Source organism: Camelus ferus, chromosome 32 (genome assembly GCF_009834535.1).
Source record: "Camelus ferus isolate YT-003-E chromosome 32, BCGSAC_Cfer_1.0, whole genome shotgun sequence".
In the NCBI taxonomy this organism is placed as follows: domain Eukaryota; kingdom Metazoa; phylum Chordata; class Mammalia; order Artiodactyla; family Camelidae; genus Camelus; species Camelus ferus.
In genome coordinates, this window is record NC_045727.1 from 16,317,059 (window position 1) to 16,335,228 (window position 18,170).

Sequence of the window (18,170 nt, forward strand, 5' to 3'; positions counted from 1 at the left end):
TGCTATTAATCCCATTTCACAGTGAAGTAAACTGAGGCCAGGAAGGCCCAGATCCTAAGGCCTTCGCTCCTTCATGAAGCCGCCCAGCCAGTGCCAGGTGCTCCTCAACACCGTGGAATTGCTGAGGGCCCTCTGGCCCAGCGCTAATTTGGTTTCAATTTAATTTGATAAAATGGCAGGCAGAACAAGAAACCATGTCACCTCCAGGGAGGGCAGAGAAAACCAATCTCTTCGGCTCCCTAAAATGATCCATTAAAGCAAAAAAACAGAACAGTTTTCTCATTTTGTGCTATGTCCTTCCCTGTTTCCTTCCTCCCCTTCTTCCTTTCTTTTTCCTTTTCTCCCCCCAGATACCCGCCAAGCACTGGTCTGCGTCCAGCTCAGACCTAGCCCTTGCCCAGTGCTTCTCAATCCTGGCTGTACAGGAGAATCTCTGGGGAGATTTAACAACTCGCTGCACCCCAGGCCAATCAGACCCTCGGCATCCCTGTGGGTGGGTCCCGGGTGTCAGTGTTGATGAAATTCCCCAGGAGGCTGTACCAGCAGCCAGGACGGATTTGCTGCCCTGGAGGTGTCAATGTGGATGAGACCCAGTCTCTGTTCTGCCTTTCTTTCTTTTTTCTTTCTTCTGCCTTTCTCCCCTTCTCGACCAATTCCCCCTATTATTCCCAAAGAGAAGAAGAAAGGGACCCCCTCATTGGACGTGCCTTCCTCCGGGATCACCCCACATCCCTGGAACGAGCCATCTCAGAACGTGGTGGGCAGACCTTTGGCAAGGTCACTGAGAAGACACTTCTCACCCAGCACTACAGACCAGGGGCAAACCCAACAGCTCCCAGCTGCTTTGCTGGGAGAGCACAAAGAGATTAGTCCTCAACCACCCTGGTGTTTTCGCTCCATCCTGAGAAGGAGGGCTAAAAGAATGGGCTTTGGGTTCAAATCCTAAGTGAGCTGGTTTCTAGCTGGGTGACCTCAAGAAAGTGGCTTAACCTCTCTGATCCTCAGTGTCCTCACCTGTAAAATGGGGCTAATATTACTGAGAGCTGTAAATGACTTAAGTAGTGCCAGGAAGTCAACTAACAGAGCATCTTTTTGTCTTTGAAAAAGTATATTTATAATGATCACTGGGACATTGTTCTGTACACCAGAAATTGACACATTGTAACTGACAGTACTTCAATTTTAAAAAATTAGCAAGTAAAAAAAAAGTATATTTATAACGAACTCCACAGCCTGTTAAGGGGAGAGTGGGTGTGGTGTCAGGAGATCTCTCTGAGAGGCGCCCCTCTGCCTCTTCTCTGCCCTGTGACTCTGGACAAGTCGTCCAGCCTGGGCCTCAGTTTCCTAGATGAAAATCTCAGAATCCACCAACTATAAAATAATTAACAATGGCCAAGCACCAAGCCGTGGGTATAAATCTTGTCCTGTTCTTTTTCTAGCTATGGGATTGTAGGCAAGTTACTTCACCTCTCTGAGACTTCGTTTCCTCAGCTGTAAAATGGGGATAATAATGGCCACCTCGTAGGGTCAGTTATGCACCAAGATGTCATCTGGAGCTTTGGACTGGGGCCAGGAGACCTGAGTTCTAAGCCTTACTCTTCTTTGGCTGGGGTAGCATGAATGCAGAAATGATTTCAAGGCTCTGCCCTCTTCCATGTCCATATCCTTTGCCACGAGGCTTCGAAGCATCTGCCACCAAGAGGTGGCGTCTGTTTCTCCACCCCTTCAGTCCGGGCTGGTCCTTGCTCTGTGACTCTCCACAGAGTATGGGAGATGATGCTGGGCCGATTCCCAGTCTAGGCTCACTCAAGAGGCCCTGAAGGCTTCTGCTCTTTTACCAGTCACCTTGGGAGGGAGCCCAAGCTAGCTGTTGGAGGATGAGAGACACGTGTGACAGGGGCGAGCCATCCCAGGCTAGGCCTGCCTAGACCGTCTGATAACCAACCTGCCCCAGTCACGATCTACAGAGCCACCTATCCAACCCACAGCTGCCCACAGCCACAGAAGTGAGCCAGATGAAAGCAGAGGAACCACCTTGCTGACCCATAGACTCATGAGAAATGATACAAGCTTGCTGTTTTATGCCACTGAGTTTGGGGTCGTTTGTTATGCAGCAAGAGCTGACTGATAGAGGGGTCTTGGGACAGTCTTTTCCCATCTCTGGGTCTCAGCTTCCTCATCTGCAATGTGATGGAATTTGGACTCTGAACTGTGCTGTTCCTTCTCAGATTCCTTTAAACCCTGGGCTCTGGGAAATCCCATCTCCCCTCCACTAATGGATTGCAAGGCTTGTATTTCTATTGTGGCCAATTATCCCATGATTTCTGCTGGTGTCTGGAAATCTGTGCCCCTGGGGCCAGAGCTGCCTTTAACTCTTGTTTTTTCTTTTTTATGGAGGTACTAGGGATTGAACCCAAGACCTTGTGCATGCTAAGCAGGTGCTCCCACCACTGAGCTATACCCATCCCCCTAACCCAGCCCTTAACTCTTGACTCTCCCTTCTTGTTTGGCTCTCAAGCTGAGTTCTTACCACCCAAAGCAGCTATATCTCTGTTTGAAGGACGGAAGTGCCTCTGGACAAGGCACTTAATTTTTAGGGCTTGGAATTAACTTAGCACAGAACAGGCTGGCAGCTGAAGAGAAATATGACCCAGCTATCAATCATACAGTTACTGGGTCCTTTTATTTCCTGGTTAAAGGACTGGGCTGGGGCCCATAAACAGGGAGAGCTTTGGGGATGTGCTCCCCCATGGAGTCAAGAAAGACAAGCTGGAGCTTGCCCAAAACTTCCTTCTTCCAGGAGTATGTCCATTCTCAGTAGGTGTCCAGGAAATGGGAGAAGGGCAACTCTCTGAGCCTCAATTTCTTCTGGAAGATGGGGTGAGGGAGTTCTTCCTTGTGGAGCACCTCGCTACACTTTGTTGTGTGGTTAGGACACTGGCTTTGGCCCCAGAGATCTGGATTCAACTCCTAACTTGGCTTCTTTTTAGCTGTGTGGCCCTGGACAAGTGACATTACCTCTCTGAGCCCCAGTTTCCCCATCTGTAAAATGGGGGGGGTAATTATAATGCTATCACATAGGTTTCCTGGTGAGACTTACATGACAGCATGGGGAAAGCACCGAGTGACTGGCAAATAGTAAGTTTGACTGACACTCTTCAAAATTCTGCTTGGATGTCACCCTCTCTGTGACATCTCCCCAACTCCAGAGATCAATGCAGTGCTCCACTCCCTCCACACCCACCTCCTCCAGCCACAGCAGTCTCCCCCCATCTCACCAGGCTGTCTGTTTTGGCCCCACTTCCCTTCCTGACCTTGGAGTTTCTGGAGGCCTGGGAGCCTCCCTGCTCCGTTACTGAGACATAGCTGGTCCCCCCAAAGGCCGTTCAGGTCAGTAAATGTGGAGGGTAAGGTGTATGCACAAACTCTGGCTCTGTCCTTCATTGGCCGTGTGACCTGAGGACACCACTTCACCTCTCTGTGCTGTTATTCCCAAACCCATTAAGTGGTGACGACAGTAGCTGTCTCCTGAGGATTCCTGGCAATCGGAGTCTTCATTGATGAGGCGCCAACTACGAGCCAGACCCCCGTGATGTGCTTTGCACATCATCTCTACATTTGGGTAATTACCTCTCTGTAATGCTCTCTCCTCACATTAGCTCTAATTTATGTAATTATTATCTCTACGTAATCATGTTCAAGTTCATCATTGCTCATGGGTATAAGCCACACAGCTCAGGGCCGAGCACACAGTAGGTCCTTCATAAATGATGACTAATTAGAACCGTTATCCTAACGCCCAGAGCATCAACAGACCTGTCCAGTAGGTGACAGGGAGAAAAGTCCCCTCTCATCCCACACATGGGGCGTAAGTCCTCACGACTCAGCCAGCGTTGCCCAGCACCTACTACGGGCCACCTTCCTGGCTCAGTCGGCAGTGCAAACTCCTTCCCCCTCGCCCATGTGATACGTAGCAACTGCAAACACTCAGGCCTTGTGAGGGGCCCCAAGGACGGAATTATTTTTACTATCAAACCCAAACTGGTTTACTAAAACTGTCAGTGGAAACCAAGCAAGATAAATTAAGCCCCACAGCTCCTCAGCCCCACTTACTCCTTGCTGGTGAGAGGCTATTTTCACTCCCTCTGTGGGAGGAATGGGGTGCCAAGTCCAGATGCCGCCCTGCCAAGCATGTGCCAGAGTCTGCCGGGGAGAGCCTTGGGCCAGTGACCTGAGGGCCCAGCTCCCTTCTGCAAAGCTTTAATCCTGTTAACTGCTTAAAACCCTTCTGCTGCTGCCCACTGTGGGCAAGTCCAGACTCCCCAAATGCAGCCTTCGAGACCCTGCCTGATTCCACTGCTTCCTCCTTGACGCCGCACCTCCTGTATCACCGAGCTCCAGGTGCACAGGGCCTCCTCCAGCTCCACTGAAGGGCCGGTGAGGACCCCAGACCCTGGAGACCTGGCAGGCAGAGTTCAAATCCTAGCTCTGCCAGTTCCTGGCTGTGTGATCAAAGTCATTTTTCTAACTCTACGAGCCTCAGTTTACACATCTGTAAAGTGGAGATAATAAGAGGACCCACTGTACGTGCTCGTTGTGAAGGTGCCTGGGATGTGAATGCCGTGGGTGAACTAAGTGCTCAGCACACATCCCACATTACAGACAAATTTTCCTGCTTCTGGACCTTAGCACATGCTGTTCCTTTCGGCTGGAACACTGTTCCCTCCAGTGTTGCCCATCTGCTGTCTGTATTTTGGTCTCAGCTCAGCATAGATCAGGGTTCTTCTACTACAGCATCACTGACATTTGGCATCAGTTAATTCTTTGTGGAGGGGGCTGCCCTGTGGTTGGCAGGTTGTTTAGCAGCATCCCTGGCCTCCACCCATCAGATGCCAGTAGCATCTTTCCCTCCAATTATGGCAACCTAGAAATGCCACCAGACATTACTAAGTGTCCCTGGGGAAGCTTTTTCTCCATGTCCTGCTAATTTAGATAAGGATGTTGAAGGATATCTCAGAGGAGGCCACAGGGGAGCAGAGACCTGCAGGAAGCTAGGGAGTGAGCTATGCAGATATTCAGGACAGAGAGAGCATCAGGAGGTCAGGAGGAAAGAGACAGCCAGTGCAAAGGACCTGAGGTATGTTTATGGAACAGCAAGGAGGCCCGTGTGGCCAAACAGAGACAGCAAGGAGGAGAGTGGAAAGAAATGAAGCAGGAGCCGTAACCAGGGCCAGATCACACAGGGCTTTTGTAAGAGCTTTGGCTCTTACTCTGAATAAAATGAGGAGCTACTGCGAGGTTTGAAGCAGAGCATGATGTGATCTGTCTCAGGTTTCAGCAGGGTCACTCAGGGTGTTGGGTGAAAAACAGCCCCCAAGGGAAGTGAGTCAGAGAAAGACAAATATCATATGAGATCACTTACATGCGGAATCTAAAAGAAAAATGACACAAATGAATTTATTTACAAAACAGAAACAGACTCACAGACACGAAAAAAAAAAAAAAAACTTATGGTTAACCAGGGGGGAAAGGGCAGGGTGGAGGGATAAATTAGGAGTTTGGGACTAGTTGATACAAACTACTATTTACAGAACAGATAAACAACAAGATCTTACTGTATAGCACACGGAACTATATTCAATAGCTTATAATGCCCTATAACGAAAAACAATATGAACAAGAATATATGTATGTATACTGAATCACTATGCTGTACACCAGAAACTAACAACACTGCAAATCAACTATACTTCAATGAAAAAAACAGCTCCCAAGGGGACAAAAGCAGGAGCAGGGAGACCAGGGAGGAAGCTCTGCTATAGTCCTAGGATGGATCAGCGGTGGCTTGGACCACGGTGGTGGTCGTGGGGGTGTCTGAAGTGTCTGAACTCGGGGCAGGTTTTGACTCTTGAGTAGAATCAACAGATGTACTGAGGACTTAGGGACAGGGTGTGAGAGAAAGGGAAGAATCTAGTTCACAGTGAGTGTGCTGGAGCTGGTGGCTCCTTCTGGGTCCTAAGAGCGGACTGTGAAACGACCAGGCACACACTGAGCCTGTGGGCATTGTGTTGGTTGCCTGAAATTGATCACAGTCGGAGTGATCAATTCACACCATGGAAATTGGCAGACGTTACAAATACGGAGTTGTTCCCCGCCCTACTTGCTGCACACTTACCAGCATTCTACTGCTCTCAAACAACGCGGTATCTTTTTGGTCTGAGCAGCTGACTCCCCACTGAGATGGGGAAGATGATGTGAAAGAGTTTGGAGAAAGAGAATCAAGGGGCACTTCGTCGGAGATGCCCCTTACACACATCCAAGTGACGGGGGAAGAAAGCAGGTGGGTACAAGTTGAACATAATTGCTGTACTGAACTTACAGGATTACTCTGAGGAGTAAATTAATTAATGTTTGGAAAGAACCTTGCAAACAGTAAGTACTCAGTGATGGAAACGGCTTTCTTTATCACCTCCATGAGAAAGGACCTTAACCACAGGCTAGACTTACGGTCTCTCAAGTCTGAATCCATCCAGCAGATACTTTTTGGCGTGGGAGGGCATTATTTTTTTAAAAAAATTGAATTTAGGTGAGGACGTTCTTCCCAATCCATCACAGTTTCCTTTCCCTCCACACTGTCTCATACCAGCCCCTATTCCCATTTTATGTTACTTGCCTGGCCCTGCAGGAGTCTGTTTCCATCCTCTCTATTGAAGGCAACTCATTACTTTGTAGAGAAAGAAAGTGAAGCCCAGAGAGGCCAGGTGACGGGTCCAGGGTTGCTCAGGGCTCATTGTTAGGGCACAGAAGAAGGAAGCCAGGGGTCCTCTCTTCCAGTTAACACTCACATCTAGTGTTGCCAAGATGATCAGAAGAAAGTCTACTCCTTGCAAGGGTTCCTTTCCCGATGCTAATGCCAGTGGTGGCCTGGCTTGGGGTTGGGGGAGGATTTCTGTTTTAACTGCTCCAAGTTCCTGGCTTGGCTGCCCCATCCTGTGCTTTGCAGTGGAAATAAAACCCCAGCCAGTGTCAAGCTGAAGGTTAATTGAATACTTGATGCCTAGAGGGGACGAAAGCAAGGTTCCTATTTTCCTGTTTCCTCCTCCAGGCTTCTAATACCAAGGGAGACGTGGGCTAGTCTTGGTGAAGCAATCCTGTCTGTAAGGGGAGCACGCTGGAGGAGAGGACAGCTGAGCTGGGCAGAGAGGAGGGGACCACAGACAATGTTTCGGGTCATGGAGCTGGGGGACCTTCTGCAAGAGAAGCCAGGATATCAGGAGCTGATTTCCTCTTCTCCTGGCTGAAGACTGAGGTGGTTTGCCCAGCAACTCCTGGTGCTGGGGTGCTCTCTGACGGGAACCATAAGTTTATATTTATTATGAGGGCAATGGGGAGCCACAGAAGGCTTCCTAGAGGAAGCAGCTTTAGAACAGAGTTTCCAACTTGCAGCTTTAGCTCAGATTACCCCTGGGCCTCCCTTGGACGCCTTCCCTCTGTAACCCCTACCCAACCTCCACGCTCCAGCCACATTAAACTCCCTTTAAGTCACAAGGCAACCACCCTTTCTGTAACTTCCAGGCTTTGCACATCTGTTCTCACTGTCCAGACATGCCTCCTTTCCCTTCATCACCTGCCTATACCCTCTTTCATCCCAGCTTAGAAGTCACTTCCTCTTGGAAGCCCTCCAAGATTTCACTCAGGCTCCCTCAGCTGCCTCCCCTCCCCATCATTACTCTTATCACACTGCACATAGTTTCTTGTCCTCTTCACCCACTAGACAGTGAGGGCACAGATTGTTTGCTTTTCTCAAAACTGTTCCTCCAGCACTTAGCCTAGTGCTCGCACAGTTTCTTGTTTTTTTTTTTTTTCTTCAGAGTTCATCGAGACCGGCCAATCCAACATAAGTCTTACTGCTGAAGGGGCAACGATCAGAGTCTTTTCAGTGCCTAAAACTGCTTGGCTCCTAGCAGACACTTAAAAAATTTATCTTGAATGAATGAGCAAGTTATTCCAGACTCTAGAGGCCAGACAGATGAGAAAGGAAGAAAAGGGGTGTATCCTCATTGAGGAATGAGTAAGGGGGGCACTGTGCAAGGGATGCTTAAGACCTGCCTCCAGCAGCCATAAAACACCCATGTTCCAGGAACCTCATTACAGATTAAAAAAAAAAAAAACCAAAACGAGGCCCAGAGAGGAGCCGAATGTCACACAGCTGGAAACGGAGGGGATGGAATTCTGACCAGGCTGCCCTGGCCCCAAAGCCACATGAGGCAACTGTGCAGAGTCTGTAAGTCTGTGACTCAGCTGGAGCAGGGGGTCCTGTGACAGCCTCTGAGGACCCTTCCACTACCTCTAGAGGACAGCTTCAAAGACAGTCACTCATAATTTTGCAAATAATTTTCCCTCTTGCAAGCCTCCGCTGCAGAGCCAGGCAACCCAAGTCCTGCTTCCTAGCCAAGTGGGTTTCTACTTCAGGCTTGAGGGGCGAGCTGACCCCCAGAGGCCCTGGCTGCACGCAGAGAGGCTCTTCCAAACTTAGCATCCCCCCACTGTACCAGCCGCGTGTCTGGATCTGCTGGAACGCTCTCTTCTGCTTTCTAGACACCCCCATTTGTCTCTGTCCCCTTCTCTTGATCCCTGGGAGGTTAGAGGGGGAAAGTTCTAGATGGAGCATCTAATAGGTACTCCCACTATCAGAAACAGCCACAGTCAGGTAAGTCCATTCATTACAGCATTTCTTCATTCAGCAATCATTTCCTGAACATCTACTGTGTGTCAGGCTCTGTGTTAGACACTGGAACAGAGATAACTCAGACCAGGTCCTGAGTGCAAGGACCTGGTCTAGCTGACAGGTAGGAAAATAAACTACTACAGTCTGGAGCAAATGTGTTACACCTCCCTCCTCCTCCTGACCATCCTGGCCATTCAGTCCTTTGAAAATGCTGCTGTGCTGGCTCTTGCCACAGGGCCTTTGCACATTCTATTCCTTCTAACTCATCTAACATTGTGTTCACTCTAACTCACCCTTCAGTTCTGAGCTTTATTAGATCCTCAGGGAAGGCTTTTTTGACCTTCCTCTTTACATCCAATCCCTGTTATAGAATCTCATAGCACCAGGCACCTTTCTGTCCATCACTGACCAAGGTTACAGTATACTGTGACTGACATATTTCCTCACTTAGTGCCTGCTTCCTTAGCAGACCGAATTTCCTGAGGATATGGACTCTTTCTGGGCATGCATGATGTTGTTGTTTCCCCACCACTGGGTCCTCAGTCCTTTGCACAGTCCCTGACACACAGTACATGCTTAATTAATATTGGTTGAAAGAATAAAGCAGGAGCAATTTCTTCCGCAATCTGGCTGGACTGGGGGTCCACTCATCACAAACACTTACAACTGGATATCTAAGAAGATCCGTTTCTCCTCCCCTACGTGGATCTTCCAGACACAATCTTCACCTTCCACATAGGGCTCTGGCCAATTTGGGGACAGCACCACCCCGGCCACAGCAGAGAGCTCCCCGCCACACATGGCTGTAAAAGACACAGACAGACACACAGACACACATTACTTCTAAGGAAGCAGATACGGCAGCGCACTTAAGACTGTGGGCTATGAGGTCAGGCAATCCATACATGTGTGTGGAATGATTACATCAGGGCCAGCCACCTGCCTGCTGAGCAGAAGGGTGGCGAACGTGGGGCAAGGACATTATACCATGGGTTCTGCACCCATGGATTCAACCAACTGTGGACCAAAAATATTTGAAAAAACACCCAGAAAGTTTCAAAAAGCAAAACTTGAATTTGCCACTCACCAGCAAGTATTCACAGAGCATTTATATTGTATTTAGAACATTCCCATTGCATTTACAACTATTTACATAATACTTACATTGCATTAGGGATTGTAAGTAATCTAGAGACAGTTTAAACTATACAGGAGAATGTGCATAGGTTATATGAAAATACTATGCACTTTATATAAGGGACTTGAGCAGCCATAGGTTTTGGTATCTATGGGGTTCCTAGACCAATCCCCTGCAGATAACGAGGGATGACGGTAGTTCTTTCAGGACCAAGGACAGAGCTCAAGGTTCCTAGTGAATCCTCAACAGCCCTCCCCACGCCCGCCCTCCCTTGTGCAGGGTAAGTAGTGACTAAGAGACGGTACATTTGAGTCAGGTGGACCTGGGTTGGAGTCGTGCCTCTGCCATCAACAGGCTCGGTGACAAGGCATATAACTCTCGGAGCCTCCGCTCCCCGGCTCTGGACAGCAGGGAGAAACAACAGTGCTGACTTCACTGGGTTATTCTGAGGCTTGACTGAGCTCACAGATGCCAAATGCAGCACAGCACCTGGCACAAGGTAAGCATCCAGTGATTCTCAGTTCATGTGACTGTGGAAGGCCCTAGGCTCTGAACTGGGAGTGGAGATGTGGCCGCACCTGGTGCTTGGCCCTTTAAATTTCACTCTGTGTTTACCCCTTTGGAAAGTTCTCAATGTGGCAGAGGCCAAAGCACCAATAAATTCCGCTCTGTTAAACCAGCACATTTAATAGAGGGATCAATCCCTCACCACGGCAAGGCTGTGACTTCACGCCAACCGCCATCCGGGCAGCAGCTACCAGGGGCGAGGGCTCTCTTCATCACCCCACCTTCCCCACATGAGTCCAGGCTCAGGATGGCTCATTGACCTTGAATGTGGAGAAATGGGGAGGGCAGGGCACTGGAAGCCCACGTAGATGAAGGTCCCACACAGCTGACATTGTCCAGAGGGGCTCAGAGCACAGGTCTCTGAGAACAGAGAGCCCAGACTTCCTTTCCTGCCTCTCTCAATTACCCTCAGTGTGTTCTGAGGTTGTCTTTTCAGTTTCTGTTTCTACATCTGTAAATAGTAACATGTACCTTACAGAGTTGGAGTGAGGATTAAATCAGATAATGCACAGACAGGGTGCCTGTAACACAGTTTTTGCACTCCTGTTAACAACTACTGTTATCATTATTATCATTATTATTAATGAGACTCAGGGCTGCCATGTATTGTTGGGTGGGTTGTGCACTGCACAAGTGTGCACAGCACATATAGGAGTTGAAATCCATGCAGTGGTCTGCTCACCAACCTGTACACGATGGGGCCATGTGTCTGGACAAAGGGGTACCTTTTTATTTTTATTTAAAAAAATTTTTTTTATTGAGTTATAGTCATTTTACAATGTTGTGTCAACTTCCAGTGTAGAGCACAATTTTTCAGTTACACATGAACATACATATATTCATTGTCACTTTTTTTTTTCGCTGTGAGAGGGGCACCTTTTTAAGTGTAGCCATTTTGTAATTTTCTCAAGGACCAGCAGCAAACCTGACCCAAAGGAGAGTGAGCCCTGAGAAGAGCTCTAAACCTAAAATCAGCATGCAAGCTGGGCCTGTTCGCCTGAAGGGGTGGAGGGCCCTGTGCGCCCCGTGAGGAGGGCAGGGACCCACTCACCTCTGCACAGGGGCTCTGTGTCGTTCCAGTACGGGTCCCGCACGTTGATGCACTCAATGATGGCCGGGCCCTGCTCCAGAGAGTGGCCTGGGTCGCAGGTAAACTCCACTACCGTTCCGATGTTATAGGTCGGGTCGGATGTGGTGAAGTTACCGTTCTGAATGTAGGGCTCGTAGCAGTGGCCTTTCTCAAAGGCTGCGTTGGGGACAGAGAAAGGGCAGTCACTCAGATGAGTCAGGGGCCACTTGCAGTGCTGTGTCTCAGAAGCAGGGGCCCCTCTTGCTGCTCAGGGAAGCCCCAAGGGAAACAGGTGTCGGACCTCACAGTCTAGTTCCAGCTGACCTGCTGGGGGCCCTTGGGCCACTCACTTGGCTTCTTGGGCCTTGTTATTTTCACATCTAAAATGAGAATAAGAACCTCTGCCCTCCCAACCCTGCGGAGGTGGCTTTTGGAAGTCCAAGGGCCAGTCTAACCACTGCCCCCAGCCCATCCTTAGCAGGTCAGATTTGTACCTCCCAGGGCCCAGGCCCAGCCCCACCATGCTTCCCCCACTGCCACACCACCGCTCCAGGAGAGGGGGTGACCCCCGGGACCCTCACCCTCGAACCGGATGTTGAAGGCGGAGGCTGCCCGCGCCTGGTCAGAAGTGAATTCGATGCGGATGGTGTGGCCGTCACTTAGCAGGCCCTCAAAGGGGACGCTCTCGGTTTGGAGGGAGTCATAGAGAAGAGCGGACTTGTTGGTCAGCCCGCTGTAGACCATCATCCTAGCAGTGGGAAAGGAGATGAGGGCCCCTGAGAGTCTTCCTGGGTCAGAGTGTATGCCATGAGACCCCTTCTGGAGATCTATTCCCAGACTCAAATCCTGACTTCACCCCACACTCGCCCAGACGCTCTACTTCATTGAATCAAATTTGTTTCCCTTTCTGTCCAGTGGCTGTCCTAAACTCATGGACTGATTCTGAGGTTGTAAGGAAAGTGATGTGTATGATGTAATGACCAGACTACTTAACTGATACTGATTATTATTACTAATTAAGAAGTTGGGATGGACAGACTAATATCATTCCTGAAATACTGGTACATATAATTAGACAGAGTCCTGGCTTTAATTTTTGATCCGTGCGACTATAGACAAGAACACTTCACATCACTGGGCCCCAGTTTCCTCATCTGTAAAATGGGTACAAGCACACTTACATCAGAGTGTGGGCATTAGACACCATGGGTATAAAGTACCCAGGAGACAGTAGGGGCAAGTCAAGTTTATGAAGCCTTGGACCCTTAACTAGGCTGTGTCTTTGATTCTCATTTCCTAAGAGCATGGTGTGCGGTGTCAGGTGTCCTGATTTCCAGTTCCCAATTCCCCACCACTGAGGTTATCCAAGTCTCAATACCTTTTGGGCCTCAGTTTCCACAACTGTGAAAAGAGGGATCATAATGTCTCCCCTACCTATATTACAAGGGGGCTTTGAGAAAGTAACAGGATAAAGTACCTAAAAAATAAACAGTATTAGACAAAATGTATTCATTTTTACTGTTGGTAAAACCCTTTGATGCTTGACTCTTTGCTAGCCTTGGTATTTTTAAAGAAGTTTTGCAAAAATGGGGAAGAAACCAGTATACAAATTGGATAAATTATTTTTATGGAGTCATTAAACAGGCATTTTTAGCCCTTTGAGTTTTTTTGACTGTGACCCAATAAAGGGTTTATATTATGTTGCCCAGATGAATTGCTAACGTCACCAAAATGCATGAATGTTGGAACCACAGTTTGTTCATTTTGCCGTGCGTCCACTGTGGCTGGGATGAGGAGGGGGCCAGGGAAGAGGCCATTGGCCATCCCAAGAGTGGGGAGGGGCCTCTTCACAATCTTCTGATCCTTGCTGATCCTGTTGTATCTTGGGGACTGTGCCCCAGGACTCCTCTTTCAAAGAAACAAGGTCTTTGGCAAAGAGGGTTGCCCTGGAGGAAACCCCCCAAATCTCAAAATCTCTATAGTCAATTAATCTTCTTAAAAATAGGAATTTTCTAGCTATGTTCTCTAGAATGTCTGAAATGATAGTAAGTTTTATCTCAAATCTATATATAATCTGTGGTCAAATGGGTTTGGGAAATGCTGGGTTAAGTAAGAATTAAACATTTTTTCCCTTGCAGGACTTGTCAGTGCCTTTGCCAGTTAATATGCATTAGTACCTACCGAGATAGGGATACGGTGTCTTCCAAACATGTTTGACCAGGGAACCCACATTTTACACTGCATATTATGGGACAGGAATTTAGAAAGACCTCATTTTGAGGGGAGATCATCTTAAAATCTTTCTTCATATCTCTAGTCTACTCAAAATCCTTCCACGGCTCCCCATAGCTTATAGAAGTAGCCTGGCACCCAAAGCCCTTCAGATGACCCCAACTGACCTCTACATCTTTGCCCACTCCTCACTCCTATTCTCCCTGTTTGAGATACTCCATCACCTCCATCACCCAGTGTATTTTTGGATTCCCTGTTCAAATTACTTTCTAAGGTTTAGATCAAGGCCCTATTTCTTATGTGGAGCCTTATCTACCTCTAACCTCTTACAACTGTGCCATTTTAGCTGTTTTTCCTCAATAAAGTCCACGGAGAAAGTTAATAGAAATTAACTTTTCCTCTTTGCCTTCATTTTATGTGTGTGTGTGTGTGTCTGCACGTGCGGGCGTGCGTATGTGTGCACATGCGCTAATCTTTAACCTTGATAAACTACTCCAAACTTCTTTCCCTATGGATACACTTGAGAACTGGTTTCCCCTAGTGGCTGTCAACTCCTACCTTTCATAAACCTGTGTGTGTGTGTGTTTGGCACATTTATCAGGATTTAATAAACTTTCAGAAAATACCTACTTTGGTTAATTTTTTCTCTCTCTACTCATTCTTGCTGTCTGGTATAAATGTAAGCTTGGTTTATTCCTAGCACCACTCAGAAGAGGCCAATCAGAGGTCTGAGTTTTAGAAAGTGTTCATCACTGAGGGTTCCCGGGTCTTGCTTCTCAATCAGTCTCTAGGGGGAAAGACTGAGCATCTGATATTCTTAAGGGGTTCCTGAGGTCCTTCTGATGCTGCTGGGAAGCCATGTTCTGAAGCCCCTGTTCTACACCTTGTACTTTAAAGCAGTGATTTGTTGATGTGCAGTTGTTCAGGATAAAGTTGGACTACTTGGAGGGAAGTGGAGTCCAGAGTTGGGTAAATTATTTAGTTGTCTGATATTTTCTCTTGGAATCCTTTCCTAAAGAGGTTAATGGTCGAGGTTTGAAGCTTCAAAGAAGCCAGAGTGCTATAATTCTAAGATCACAGCCTGATAGATCCCAGAATTCTAAGGTGCTGGCAGTCTAGCAAATGCTGTCAGTGCCCAACCCATATCCCCTCAGCACTCATTAGTCACCTATTTTCTGCTGGCTTCCAGAGTCTCTGAGAACCAGCCAGCTCAAACAGGCAACGTTGGGGAGTCAGAGTGCCCAGGATGGATGTTGGGGTGGAGGTGGATAAATACCCCAGCTCCCTCACTCTGTGCTAGGAACACTCTGAACCCTGCTCAACACAGCTTCCCAGAGGTCCCCAGGAGATAAGAGCCCCAGTTGTCTCCACAGTAACACATACTGTACCTACTCCCTTTCCTTTTCTGCTCACTTTCCTAGTGCTTTCTAGGATCAGATCCCAAAAAAACCTCTTTCTCTCACATCCTTGTCACCATGTCTGTTTCCAAGGGAACTCAATCTGGGACAGCACGTCAAAGCTGCTAAGGTCTTAATTTTCTAGGACATTCCAGAATATTCTAGAGTAAGTTCTCAGGTTAGTAAAGTTTTAAGATTCTGGATTCTGTGCACATTACCTAGCATCTACAGACGTGCTCTGGGTGACATGTTGTCTTGTATCCTCTCTAGTTCCTTCATGTGCGTAAATCTGTTTTTTAATCTCAACTTCCTATCATACCAGGAACTAAAGTTCCCTACTTCTCTCCTGTTCTCCATGGAGCCTAATTCATGACTAGGAGAAGGTACGCAGTAAACATTACCTCCTTGTTCAACTGCAAAAAGGGATGTGCAGGAGGAAAGATGAGGAAGTGAAATGTGGGGGAGCTGGATTCCCTTCCCGCCTCTCCCCCTGCCCTCTGTGACTAGGGCAAGGCCCTCTCCCTCTGTACACCTTAGTTTCCTTACATGTACAAGGAGAGTTTGAAGCTGATGGTCCCTAATATCCTTGCCACCCTCCCCAGCTCTCCCTTTTTTGACTTCCATGAGCCACCGTTTTAGCCATTTCAAGACTCCAAATCCCTTGCCACTTGCTAACACTCTGGGAGAGAACGAGGCTGTCTGGGGGCCCTTGGAGGTTACCTGTCCTTCTCGTGCAGCGACAGCCTCTCAAAGTGCAGATGCAGCTTCTGACCCTCTGGAGCTTCAATCATCCACACACAGAGCTGGCTCCCGTTGGTACTTCCCGAGTGACTCGGGGAGAGGACGCGGCCGATGGTGGCATTGTGCACAGCCCCTCCACAAGGGGCTGGGGCCAGAGAGTGGTGGTGGGGGGGTGATGAGAGGAGAGAGAGACACAGAGAGAGAGAGAGAGAAAGTGAGAGTTTCATCCTTCCCTGATCCCCACCTCTTAGTGGAAGAAGCAGGTGGGGACGAGGGGAACCATGGGAAAGGCCTGCCCCCGAAAGAAGTTCATCCTGTCTGACAGCGGATCTAATTCCACGATTGGAACCATCATCGTGTGAGCTCCACGGTAGGAAGGAATGACTGCGATTTAAGGATTCTTCCAAGGTGCTGCCTGTGCCATTTCTTAATTATAAAACGGTAATCAAGAAAGACATAAACAGGCAGTTCACAGAAGAAGAAATGTACTTTTAGGTACTTAGTAAGCACTAAAATATCCAGCCTCACTAATAATAAAAGAAATGCAAATCTAAACTGTATTCTATTTTCGTGCACTTAATTGGTCAAGATAAAAAGCAACAGTAAACCAGAGATGGCACAGGTGATGGGAAACGGTCACTCTCATTCAGGCCTGGTTAGAATGCAAATTGCTATGACCTTTCAGGAGAGCAATTTCGTGAAACATCTAGAAAGTATGTTCAAATACTCTGACCTAGTAATTAAGGTTCTGGGAATTCACCTTAAGAAAAGATTTAGAGAGTTTCACAAAAATGTGTGAATGAGGATGTTCACTGCTAGACTGTTTCTAAGAGCCAAAGATGAGAAATAACATGAACGTCCACGTACAGATACTTGGTGATATACATACACTCCATTCATACAGTTTTTAAAAAACTATGTTCCCAAAGAATACTTGAGAATATAGGAAATACATAAATACAGAAAATAGAGGAAAATGCACACTATATTTTAAGTGGAGAAAAAGACAAGTTGGAAGATGGTCCACCATTTCCTATTTCAGTGAGCTACATGCATGGATCAATTGAGAACAGGAATATAAAAGTGATTTGCTACAATCTTCAACATGTTCATATTTCTTGGATTTTTTTTTACCAGAGTCATATATTACTTTTACCATAAAAATTCAATAAATATTAAAAAGTGATTTGTGAACCAGGAAGAGTTATTCAAACGTGGGAAAGCAGGGACACAGAAAACAAACTTATGGTTACCAGGACCGTAAGGAGGAAAGGAGGGTAGAGGAATAAATTGGGAGTTTGAGATTTATAAATACAAATTATTATATATAAAATAGATAAACAGCAGGGCCCTACTGTATAGCACGGGGAACTATATTTGAAACCTTGTAATGGCCTATAGTGAAAAAGAATATGCAGAGAATATATACGTAAAACTGAATCATTATGCTGTACACAAAAAATTAACATGTCATTGTAAACCGACTATACTTCAATAAAAAGACAAACAAACAAAAAAACAATGTGGGAAGGTAGTCTTTTCCTTATTCTGAAGAAATATTTGACTGTAATTAAATGTTTGTTGAATGACTGCATGACTAATAAGGAATCGCATAGATGAGAAAGGCAGTCAGCTTCCTTCTCTACTCTGGACTCTGCTGTGACCTACAGCAAAGACACAGCCAAGAAGTCTGGTACTTCTTTCAGACCATGGACAGAGCACCGGGTCACTCTCTCTCCAGGCTGCCTCCTCCTTCCACACCCACAACCCTATTTCCATCCTAAAGAGGAGGTTCAAATCTGGCCAGTGCCACTTACCTGCTACGGATCTAGGACAAGTCCCTGAAGCTCTCTGAACCTCTAGTTCACTGTAAAATGGTAACAATAATTCCACCCTCCTTATAGGACCGTGGTGAGAAATCAATGAAACATTGCACGTAGAGAGCTTGGTGCCACCCCGGCACAGAGAAGGTGCTCAAAATGTAACCAGCATGACTGCCCTATAGCTCAGGAGCTGAGGAGATGGGGGATGCTGTCCCTGGTAGGGGGGCGCCAGCCATCTGTCCTCCCTGAGATGCCTTTCATTTGTTGCCTCTCTGCTCCCTTCCTTGCCTTATTAAGCTGCCTGATGACTCTGTTTGGCTTCAATTTACCAGCCATGGCTCCCCATCCATCTTTCTTAGCACAAATTGAGGCTTAATTCCTCTCTTAACACATAGATAAAAATTAACGCGAGGGAGCATGGAGACCAACTGACCTATGGTTTGGATTTTTTTTTCCTTTGTTAAAAAAAAAAGAA

At 47.4% G+C, this 18,170-nt stretch overlaps 1 protein-coding gene across 1 annotated transcript in view; it reads right to left on the reverse strand.

Moving 5' to 3' along the window:
* Positions 1 to 18,170, reverse strand: part of SEZ6L (seizure related 6 homolog like) — a 159,303-nt gene that overhangs the window by 37,370 nt on the left and 103,763 nt on the right. Inside the window, 4 exon segments of the mRNA XM_032471244.1 lie at positions 9,393 to 9,531; positions 11,485 to 11,679; positions 12,084 to 12,250; positions 15,852 to 16,017. Of these exon segments, the coding sequence (XP_032327135.1) occupies positions 9,393 to 9,531; positions 11,485 to 11,679; positions 12,084 to 12,250; positions 15,852 to 16,017 (667 nt within the window).